We start from the raw sequence: 12,658 nt of genomic DNA on the forward strand, positions 1-12,658 counted from the left end.
AAACATTATCTTCCTGATCCTCAAGTAGTATAAGTGTAATTTTCTGTAAAAATGAATTATTACATATACGTATTTAAAACAAAAACTACTGCACAATGTACAATACTTGCTTCCATTGCCGCGTCCATTCACACTCAGGTAACTCAATACAAATGCACCAAATATGGTATTATAACTAAAGCACAGAAGTACAGTTATATGTAAAGAACATTATGTTTACGATGCACCCAAAAACTATTTAATGTAAAAGAAAAGTTTCTAAAGGGCAACCAAATACCTTAAACTAAGATGTACTCTGTGATACGGCAGAATGTTTTATTATGTCAGTGCTCTGTGCCCTACAGTTGGAGAGAGAAACTGTAGTAGGAAGATGCCAAGAGGTGGTTTCTGTATCATCTTATGATGTTACCAAAATTATCATATGTTAAAATTAAAGAAAAATGATAAAAGAAATAATGGTATGGCCACAATAAAGAGTACACATAGGAAACCAAACTGAATACAGGCATTTAATACAAACAAGATAGAAGGAAGTGAGCATAAGTGGGGAAAAGTTAGAAAAAAAACTATAACTGCTGACAGATTAATGATACAATCTGAAATAAGAAGTAAGACTTTTGTAACAAAATGTGATATAGGAGCATAATGAAAATAGTTAAACAGTAGACAAAAGCAGAATTGAGGAAAGTCAAAATGTTGGCTATGAAGCAGGGGCAAACTTCAGAGTGAGAAACTATCCATAACTTCACCAAAGAAAGAAATCAATTGTTGTGAAACTGAGGATAAATTGGAAAGGCAGATTTGTGTCCCATTTGCAGAGAAATTACAGCAAAAGTCTCAACATTTGATTAATATACCCATATACCCAAGCTAATTGGGTAGTAAGAAAAAAGCAGAGGACCAGGAACAGTGCCCCAGAGATCCTAAACGACAAAAGAAAAATAATCAAGAATATTTAACATTTTAAGAGACTATAACTAGGCAGCAGAAGAAAGGATGAAGCACAGTAATAACGATATTTATTTATTTATATAAAGTTTTACATAGCGCGGACATGACCCAAGCAGGTTACAGAACGCTTTACAGATGTACAGAAGTACAAACAGAGTTGCATGTAAAAAACAATAACAATGATAAACAAAGTAATAGAGATGATAGAGGAGTAGTAAAATATGCCCAGGCAGGAGGAAATAGTGTAGCATAGAAGTGCAACAGTCAAACAGAGGGGTAGAGCCCAAACCAACATCGTAGTCAAAAGTAAAGAACCCCCTACTGACGGTAGGTGCCGTCAAACAAGGGCATTTATCCATAGGGCTTTCAGTTCTTTTTTGAATGAAGCCGAAAATAAGTAGAAAGTAATGGGGGCAATAACCTATAAAAAGCGACAGAACCTCATGGAAATTCCAGAGGGCTTGTTACAAATGCTCTGACTGGATCCAGTTGCTGCATATCGCTTTTGAAAAATTGACTATAGACATTCAGTGTCAAAATCAAGAGCAATTCTACTGGTTGAATACAAATATTATTTGCCGTCAACATATTTCTTTTATCTGGAAGAAAAGATGCAAGTTGTGTCAAATGTTCTTACTCAATTGCATCATGAAACCTTTTTCTATGTTCAAATGTGTAAAAGATCATCAATTTTAAATTAAGTTTGCACTTGATGGACAGAAAACGCTATGATTAAGCTACAGGACAATCTCTAAATTGGGAATTGCAATTTTCAATCCACTTTATGGTGATCCATATTGTGATTGAGAAATTGTAAAAGAGAAGCTTAGATTTGACCAAGCGTATACATTTTTAAAGTTTAATATTTGGCAAAGATTTGATTTACAGCTAAACTAATGTATTTGGAAATGACTATGACACTCACAGTTTGCTATATTTACGGTAGAAATGCTTTAATATTTTTGTTGGTGTTATTGGTAACAAAACTTACAATTAATCACATTTCACGATAAATAGACACAATTTAACATCAACAACCAAGTTCCAAGGCACAATTGTAATCAACATAATACATTTCCTTAATAATTGAGGAGATGTACACAACCCTGTGGAGTCAACTGGATAAAGTAGAAACATTTTGTAACTGCTCAAACGGAATTTCTATCAGGGGTACAGAGACCAACAAGAGCAGATGAATGTCAGACACAGTTGAGTAGTGATAAAGAATGCCTGATTGTAGAGGCAGAAGACCAGAGCGTAAGCGAAGAGACATGGAAGAACAGAAGCAGATGTGAAGAGAGAATAAAGAAAAGAGATAGAAAGGACACAGATATTAATTTAGAAGTAACAATAAACGGAAGAAAAATCTTAAGAAATAGACTAAAATTAGAAATGCGTAGGGTAAGCACAATTTAGCCGACAGGATCAGATCCTGAACTCAAACACACATTTGTAAACACTATGTAAGCTTATTCGATCAAAGATAAATTAAGATTTAGCAATAGATGGATCGAGTTATAATAAAGGAAGTACTGGTGCAGTAAGAGAACAGAATTGGGAATAATTTGTAAAGACGGAAAACAGATAAATATGGCGCAGGACTGAAGACTGACAATTAGATTATTTTTCACATTAGAGGAAGTTCAATAGTCTATCTAAGAAGTAATGAAGAATGGTAAACATCCTTACCAGTGTTGTTCAGTTTTGCAAAAATCTGGGGCCCATAATTTAAGAGAAACAAACAAACTGAGGCAAATTGAAACAAAAGATAGCAGAAACTATTGTGATGGTTTAAGAGGACACTGAGAAGATTGTTAAGTATTACTGGCAATTGTATACAACACCCATGTAAAAAACAATTGGATTGGCATCAACAGTAAAAAAGGCACATTCCAAGCAGTGAGGAAGATAGCACTCTCAGAGCAATGATTTGTATGGATAGCAGTCATTTTATAAAAAAAAGCAGAGTGCAAAGGAGGGAGTGATAACATCAGCTGCAGTTTGATACCTATAAGAGAGACACATTTTTTAACACCTATATAGAAACTAATAAAGCATTACTGTCCTCTGCTTGCGAGTGTTAATAGTTGTTAAATGTTCACAATGGAAATAAGGTGGAAGTTGTGTGTGTACAGTATGAATGAAGGGGTACTAACTGCTCGTTGCATGCAACAGCATCTTAGCAACAACCATTTAATTTTCAAGCTTTTACTCTCACCCAGCACAGGCACACATGCTAACTATCCTAGTGTGCTTGATGCCACGGCACCTCTCCCTCAGTGAAGTCAAATAGCTCAAAACAGATCATTAACACAAGCAATCATAGCATTTCATAAAGGGTGAGATCAAGGAGTATGGAAGCAAATAAGCAATAATTAGGATGGGTATGAATACTGTTGTGTTTTACCTAACGCCCCAGAAACCAATGGACATCTTTTAATTGTAATGAAATGCATTAAATAAAAAGTAAACCACAGAAATTAACAAAACAAAAAAAGTGAATGAGTTTGGAATCCTAGTCAAACTGGTACCTCTTCTTTGCATTTTGTAAGTGTTGCTTTCTTCTTAATACAGAACCCTGGTTAGCTGTGACATCCTCCCTTTTATACTGCTTGTGTGCATCAACACAAAGAAAGAAGACATCTCTTTCAGGAAGAACAATGATATCAAACACTGGAACACAAATCAGTTTGAGGAAACGGGGTCCCAGTTGAACAGCTAAGATCATCAACAATCCAGTGTCCCAAAATGCAGATTTGGGGTATGTCTTTGGAAAGTTATGTTCGGTTAAAAAGCCTATTGCCAACACTTGTTTATTGCATTCAACTTAACATAAGTATTACTTTTTAACCAAAGAGATAGCCCTGTTGGTGGCATGCAGTACATTCTCACAAAAAACAGAAAACGTACTGAATGCCAAACAAACACACTCTAACACTGTATTTGATGTTTGAAAGGTTTTGCCCCAAAAGCCTGTTGATTATTATTACATTTTTCAAGAGATAGCATCTGGTTACAGCCTTTGGTAAACCTATATCATCATCAAAAACACATATGGCCCAAAATATACAGTCAGGACAGTATATTAAAAAGACCAGCACAAAACAATCATGGAACATAGAAGATTACTGTGTCATTTCTGATGGGGACAGTTTAAGGGAACAGGCAAGTTCTATGAAAAAAACAAAAAGGCACAATGAAAATCTATCTATAAAATGAAAGTAATAAGAAATCTTCAATTATAATGGATAACAACCACGGCAGGTCTTGCAAGTTAAGTGCAATTCTGTTGGTGATAACAATTTTCGAATGCTCCGTGCGCTGAGTTCCAATTGGAAGCAAAAAAAAGGCCTACAAAGGACTTTTCCTGTATTGAGAGGATAAAAACGTAATTAATAACATACTATGTAAAATCTGATAGACCAAACAGCAGGATGAGACCTTATGGTTGCGAAGACAACAATTTCAATGCATGGTCTGTGTAGGGGTACAATGGTGAACAAAACCTTTTTGAGAAAAGGCGCAATTGTTGCAACTTAATTAAAAAAACTGCACATTCAACTGTCAGATCTGCGTTTATCTGATAATACAGTTAAATTCTTCATGTAGGCCCACTAGTTCATAAAAAGGCACTAGATAGCTACCATCATTTTCTAGAGTTCCTAAAAAGAAATTGAGGAATTTGAGCAATAGCAAACTCTTAAATTACTGATCAGATAATTTGAGATTTCCGAACTCCTCTTTTGTAACCCCAAGCACAAATACATGTTACAGTCACCGAAGTGCATAAGCGAGAGCAATAATTATGTGAAAACCGGCCATGAATAGTGGGCGGTCAATGACATAATTCTACGTTCCACAGACTGTGCATCGCAGGTTCTAGTTCAACTTTCCACGATGGATCCGTCATAATTTGATAAACCTTCTTTCAGCTTAATGTTCAATAGTGACACTGATATTCTGAAGACTAAAATGCAAGATTTAGTAGATTGTAACTACTAATTGTTATCCACAATTAAAATGAAGTTAGCTATACATGAAAGCATGTGACATCAAAGATATCTTTGCTTGTCCATTAACACCAGGTAATTAAAGTAGCACATTACCTCAACCTGGATTGGGCACATACCAGCCAGATATGCAATGATTTACAAAATAAAATGTACAAATCATTTTTTTCTTGTGTGAATTGTTGCCTGGCATTAGAACACAGGTAGAATACAAAAAAAACGTAAGAATACAATATATTGCAGCAAATGTTCAAGAAACAATTTTTCATTTACAATTTTTAAGGTGGGTTTGTTTGAACTATTTTATGAGTTGTCTAGACAGCCTTTTTTATCCCTAAAGAGTACTAGAAATCCACTGGATGATTGGTACCCCATAACCTGTGTATCTTTTTATAATTCTTAAATGCAAATGACAAAAAGTTCTCAAACATTTTTTGTGAAATTGCCCACAAGCAAACCAGCTAACATGACCTTCATCCACCTCAAGAATGTTTCATATAGAAATATGCATAATCTATTACTGGGAAAGCCACTGTTGATACTGGTATTCTCAATGTAACTGACAGCACAATCTGCTGAAGCATTTGTGTCACCCAGCTCTGGCTTTTCTGTGACTTCACTGCGGACTGAATCCAGACTTCAAGCAAACCCTGAAAGACAGTATTTCTGTGACTATTCTACTTCATATCTATCTGAATACTTTAAAAGTCTTTACTTCACTCCTAAATATTTGTGTAACCCATGTGAGTATCTTTTCCTTCAAACTCAATACTGAACGTTTAATGTTAATGTAATCTACTTAATACAGTCTCTGCTCATTACAAGTATTTTCTATCACTCTTTACTTAACTCTTTAAAGTACACAACATTTGGTCTTATGGTAAAAATAACTAGACCTCATTGCGTTGATTCACAAAAGCCAAGACCTACTAGGGGGAATAATTTGGAGAATTAGTTGAGTGTTCTGCATTCTACACTTCTATATATATTCAAAATGTAATGTTCATTTCTTGCCTTTCCCAGTTCAAAAATTATACATTGTTTACCAATTCTCAAACATTGATGGAGAAGTATTTTTGTATATCAAAACAACAAAAGGGATTGGTTGCACTGCAGTGCTGAAATGAGCAATAAAATGTTTGCAAAATACAACAAATTCATTAACAAGATTCTTAGGAATGGACGCGATCACATAATACCAAAATAAAGCAGAAAGGAAAGCAGCTTTGAGTAATTTTGTTTTACATTCTGAGGTGGGGATTATTGGTATTGCAGGTGCTGGATCTCAGAAAAAAAGAAGGAAAAAAGGAGTGGTATGGTGGAAGGCAAAGGACAAGAAGTTAGAGACCAGACACACAGACCCTCAGGTGAAACTCAAGGGAACATCAATAATTACAAAGATGTTACTTTTAGATAGTGCATGTCAAGGCACCAATTGGACATACAATGAGCCTAGTGATAAGGTGAGTCTCTTGAGTTTACACAACGACTTGCACAAAGCTGTTTAAAAGTCAAATACTGTCCAGGAAAATTTACAGCTGCTGTAGATACAATGTCAACAGCATAACAATGCTGTCCGGAGCATGTCTATTTGCATCCACAGTTTTGGAGCTCACCATTTTCAAGAAGTGCATATAGTTATTACCCACGTCAGGTAGAGTATCCAAGCATGTATGATCAGCAGGGATAAGTCAGGATGAAGGGGAATCAAAATATCATGCCTGATTACATCTGTGACACGTCTTTACTTTAAAATATCTGCAACTCACTTTCATGTACCTCAATCACACTTAGCCAAAGGCGAACATCGAAAGCATGACAATTTAACCTCCACATTCTGGAAATGGGCAACATTAAAATAGTATAGGATATCAAAGATTAATTGATTTCTGTTGATGGAAAAGATGTAGACAACTGTGGCCCTACAGTACTTACCAGGAAATTATGTAAGGCACGAAAGTTTTAGCAGGTCAAGCAAGCAGACTTGAGCAATTAGCATAAGTTTCAAGTTTTCACACTCTGGAAATATGTTTACTTACACCATAGCTTTCTTATTACACAGCTATTTGTGTTCTCCCCCCCATAGGTTAACATATTCTTTTATCATACCACTATTTGTTTCCTTTGTACATCGGCTTATTGTCACATGCAGAGATGTCCTTATTTCATGTCTTTATTTTGTCCACACATCACCACAGCTGTATCATAAGCAAGACATGAAAAAAGAAGGCAATGTGGTCTAGGTACTTTGGCTCGTGCTGTGGTCTCTTTGTAAAGTCAGACTGTCACAGTCCCTTCCAATGGTTTGCAATATAGTCTGTCTTTCAGACATGACACAGTTTAAAGACCACAAGCAAGCTTTTCCTTCAGTGAGCAGCAACTCTGTCCATCAATTGCTTGCCCGCCTGTCATCATAGTTTTATAAATATTGCTGGTGGGTTCTGGTTTTGCACACTGTCACTCAAGGGAAAGATACTGGAAATGGCCACATCCACTATTCCTTGACAAAGCTCTGGATACAGTTTCCTGTTAAGAAAAGGAAAATATACATTAAAGGAATGAGCAGGCAATATTTCAAGTAAACATCTACTTCAAGCCCCTGGTACATTTCCATTAGATTTAGTTTTAGAAAAATTACAATAAAAGACTGAGTGAGAAATATTCACTCATAGGCAATGGGAACATTTTAGCTGTTCAGTCGGTGGATGGGCTTGTTCTGGGCTTCTTCTCTTGCGTCTTGGGTTCAAACCACAAATATACTGAGATAGTACGTTAAAAATTGGAAATAAACTAAGAAAGGATGCAACAGTAATATTGGATGCAAAAAAAGGCAGCCACCCATCTTGACTGAATCATTTTAAATGGTCTCTTTATAGTTATGCTAATCAAAGCCTAAACAATCTTAAGCTATCATTAAAAGGGGGGATGGGGGGGAGAACATACGCGATTTAACAGCTGTGCTCAGAAAGATTCATTTCAGAACCTGAAGTATAGCAAAAATTAGGATGGGAAAGTTGGAATACTCTCACAAAAATCTCATGTGTGGAGCATTTCATCATCATGAACCAAATTTATTTGGCATTGAAAAATGCATAAAAGTAAACAATAAAAAAGAGCTTTTCATTGCAATTAAAATTACATTTAAAATCCATCTAAAAAAAAACAATAAAATGATGAATACAGTACAAGGGCCAGTGTGATAAAAAAACATCGGATTAAGACTAGGATATAACCGCTATCTTGTGTTCAAGCAGGTGCATCGATATAAACAGCAGACTTTAGAAGTGAAAGATGTTGTACTATGCACCTTAAGGGTTCTCAGGGTGCCAAGAAAAAAAGAAACAAGAACTTAACAAACTAATGGCGTTTCTAATCGATACAATGTGGACAGGGCTAAGCCTGACGTGCGTAGTGAGAATTTCTTTAAATGTGGGATAATAAAAATCTTCCGCTCTAGAGAGTATAGGGGGCAGAAGAATAAGAAGTGAAAGGTTGATTGGGGCGCCATGTTGTTACACAGACAAGGTGGTAAATTGCTAACAGAAAATGTATTATTAGAGTGACCCAGCATAAATGAATTAAATTCAGTCGAAATCTTGACAAAATAAAACAATGCTGGTTGTTCTCAATAAACCCTAAATAAGAGAGAGAATGATTTAATATCTGCAATATATTATCATAAAACGTTACTGAGTATTTATCTCTATAGCCTTCCCACCTCTCAAATCGCTCTATTTGGGTAAATTTTCTTTAATCTAGATTCAGGAAATTTTCACAGAGGGTCGGGATGTCGTATAAAAAGGCCAGTCCTAGGATGGTTCAATTTTTCCTGACATACGCTAGCCAAGGGATTTTATTAACCTGGTCCAGGTCCAGTACATCAATCAGGATTTTCTGTATTAGACCCACTGTGCCCCTCTTCCATACTGAAAGCCAAAGGTAAAGAGGCGCAAATTTGATGGCATCAGTAATGAATGACACACCAATTTCTTCATGTACGACGAAATTATTACAAGAAGGTGGGACTGACAGCAACCTTTTGATAAATTTGTCTTCAATGACTTAAAGTGAAGTCACGTCAGTTATTCCCCATTTGTAGCGATTGAATGTGTTTTGCCTGATAGATTTTTAGCATTTCTACAACTGGCTTGCAGCCCATTTTTTGGTCAGAATCTAAAAATTGCCGCGATGCTTTGGGCCATTAGGTTTGCACGACTATCCAGCATCGCCTTCCAATTTTGTTTTACAGCAAAAACTATCCTCACATAATTGAAATATTCCACCTGTTCAATGTTTTCACCCTCAGAGTAATATCTCAATGTCTTCTTTCTGGCCCCACCCATTGCCATGATAAAAGCTTTGGCTTTATTTGCATGTAGGTCCAAATTATGCATAAAGACTGTATATTGTCAGATCAGATTTTGAAGGGCCATGGGAGTCCTAGCCAAGACTGCGTCATCTACATAAAGGAGGATAGGGAGGGGAGGCAACTGGACCTGTGGAGTGTCTTTCGAGCTTTTAATCAAGGCATCATTTAGGTTGTTGATATATAGAGCAAACAGAAACGGGGGGCCAGAACACACCCTTGTCTGACACCCCTTTCAATTTTGATGGGTTTAGTGCATTCAACATGCAAACCAAAGCGCATTGAAGAGATGGCATCCCTATAAAGTTCTCTTATAAAATTGATGATGGTGTTGTCTATTCCCATATCCATCAAAATGGGCCAAAGTTTGTCATGCACCACTCACTCAAAGGCCTTTGACAGGTCCACGAAAGCCATATAAAGACGGGCATTTTTTACCATAGTATATTTGCTTGCAATCAGTGACAAATTAAGGCACTTATCAACGGTGCCCATGCCCTGGCGAAAGCTGTACTGCACTTACGTAAGGATATTCTTTTCCTTTGCCGATGCTTCTAGTTTATTTAATAGAAGCCTGCCCATTCGTTTAGCTGTACTATCGAGCAAGGAGATGGGACAATAGTTTGCTGGCATAGAGGCATCCCTTTTTTATAAACTGGGATTATGACAGAATTTTTCCAAGATGGAGGGGGACCTGTTTTGGCTGTCGCATTAAACATTCCTGTTAAAAGAGGAGACCAGAATGGAAGATCAGCCAGAAAGATATCCAAGGGGAACCCATCCCGCCCAGGAGCCTTCCTCAAGGAAGATTGCAGCTGAGGCAATTCGATTTCATCTAGCTCAAAAGAAACGCAATTAGAGGCCTCTGTACCAGGGGGAAAAAATCAACACAAACAAGATGCCCTCTGTTCTTAAAAATATCTGGCAGAGGAGTCTTCATCAATATGGACCTTTAGGGAGGGTCCATAGTTATCTTTCAGAAAAGGTGCATTAATAACCTTCCAGAAAGCGGCGTTGTCTAGGTGGGCTGAGGCTTGTTTTAAATTATTCGAGGCCTCTGATTTAAAGTGCCTCATTCTACTATCCCTAGTTAATTTGCATATTTTCCTTAAAGTGCGAACCTCCTCTTGGTTTCCAGGAGAGGTTTGGAGGGCCTTGCGTAAGTTTGCGGAGGCCAGGGAACAATCTTTATCAAAACATCTATAAGATGTACTATCTCTAGTTGGTATTGAACGAAAAAGCTGTAATTGAAAGTAATGTAGTAATTTACAAAACGCTTCAGTTACTCGTGCTTGATTTGAGAACGGGTCCAAGCAGGTGTTAAATTCCTCCCGGTTGGACGCCATAAAATTTGAGAAGAGACTAGCAGCATCGACATTGTCCCATTTTAGTATAAAACCATTATTTCTATAGAAGATCGGCTTAGGGATTCTAGTTTTATTACAGATTTTAGGATCCTGCCACGGAATTGCACTGGGAAGCATGGCATGGTCACTAAATTCAGTAAAATATGGCTATGACTTAGTTAAGTATGAACTAAAAAAATTCAGAGGAAATAATAAAGTCCAACGTAGAAGAATATTCGGCTCAATAAAAAGTTGGGAAAAAGTTCCCCATGAGTGGGTCTATTGCATTTTGTAAGTTTAGTTGCCACTTCATAAGGATACTATTTAGCACGTTGCCCTGTGTATCGGATACGAAAATGGTAAATGATGACATCTCTGTGATCTATGATCCCACATAGATCCACTGGATCCCAGGTGCATATTTTGGTATTAAAATCACAGAGCCAGGGTTTAGGGTGGAACTCCACAAGGTCCTCTAATACGTTATCTAGGTGTAGAGGCGCAGCTTCAGGGTTTTGGAAATTATTATTATAATAGTTAGCAAAAAATAAATGCGCTGCCTTTAATCACCTGGATGTGAAAATAGGGAGTAGCAGTTAGGAGATGCAAAACATTAAGGGCAGCGGTATTGGAAATCAGTGTAAGTAAACCACCCCTATGCCTGCCCCCTGCCGAGGGCAAGGCTGCAGAATTAAATGAACGAAACACATTAATAAAAATCGGTGCAATCTCTCAGGTTTCTTGCATGCAAATGATCTGAAAGTCGGTTAAGACTAATAAGCCAGTCCGCTTACTGTTAAAACCGGCAATGTTCCAAGTTAGAATGGGGTAAATTAAATTATTTATACCAGAGGTGTGGTCCTTAAAGGCCATAATGGAAGGTACTAGGTTCGAAAAACTAGGAAGTGCTGAGTATACCCGTAGAATTGTGTGTCACAATCAACCTTAGTACCTGAAAACATAGATCGAGAGAGAATCTGGGGACTCTGGTGGTTAGCCATCTGCCAATTGCAGGAGTCCAATCCTGAAAGAGGAGCAAACCTGATAGATGTGCACGGGTAGGTGTGATTACTAGGTGAATGCCTAGCAGCATTGCTCGATGAACCTGATGGATCACTGACAGAATATCGACAGTCAGAATATCGATGTACAGAAATATCGACACAAGCATATCGATGTCCAGAATATCGAAGTACTATCTACATTATGGTAAGTACAAAAATATCGGGGGAAAAATATCGATGTCAAAAATATCGTTGTTAAAAATATTGTTTTTTTATGTTAAAAGATAAAAGTTCATAATACATATAATTAAAAGAAACAGTTAAAAATATTTTAAAATGTTTTAAAATGTTAACTAATACATCCAATGTAAAAATTAATTAAACATATACTTAATGATATTCATAAATAATTATTTTAATAACTTATAAATGGTTAAAAAACATTTTATAACTTATAGATACATGTATACACATACAGCAATAATATAAATAAAAAAATACAAAATACAACAAATTAAAAATGTACAATATTTTAATCTTTTTAAAATAAATTATACACTACATTAACAAAAACAGTAGAGAAAATATTGGATAGCGGAGGGAATAAAATTACTATTCCCATTACAGAGAGTGTAACAGTAGGGAAAGTGTTGGATAGCGTAGGAGTAAAAATTACTATTCCCACTCCAGTGAGTGCAACAGTAGGGAAAGTGTTGGATAGCATAGGGGTAAAAATTACTATTCCCACTCCAGAGAGTGCAACAGTAGGGAAAGTGTTGGATAGCGTAGGGGTAAAAATTACCATTCCCACTCCAGAGAGTGCAACAGTAGGGAAAGTGTTGGATAGCGAAGAGGTAAAAATTACTATTACCACTCCAGTGAGTGCAACAGTAGGGAATGTGTTGGATAGCGTAGGGGTTAAAATTACTATTCCAACTCCTGAGAGTGCAACAGTAGGGAAAGTGTTGGCTAGCGAAGGAT

At 36.6% G+C, this 12,658-nt stretch overlaps 1 protein-coding gene across 1 annotated transcript in view; it reads right to left on the reverse strand.

Annotated features, from left to right (window-relative positions):
- Nucleotides 1-7,116: 7,116 nt before the first annotated feature.
- Nucleotides 7,117-12,658, reverse strand: part of TTL (tubulin tyrosine ligase) — a 196,402-nt gene continuing 190,860 nt past the window's right edge. The window contains exon 7 of the mRNA XM_085612103.1: nucleotides 7,117-7,487. Within this exon, the coding sequence (XP_085468229.1) occupies nucleotides 7,373-7,487 (115 nt within the window). The 3' untranslated portion in view covers nucleotides 7,117-7,372. The remainder of the gene's footprint in view (nucleotides 7,488-12,658) is intronic.

Source organism: Triturus cristatus, chromosome 6 (assembly GCF_964204655.1).
Source record: "Triturus cristatus chromosome 6, aTriCri1.1, whole genome shotgun sequence".
Classification (NCBI taxonomy): Eukaryota; Metazoa; Chordata; class Amphibia; order Caudata; family Salamandridae; genus Triturus; species Triturus cristatus.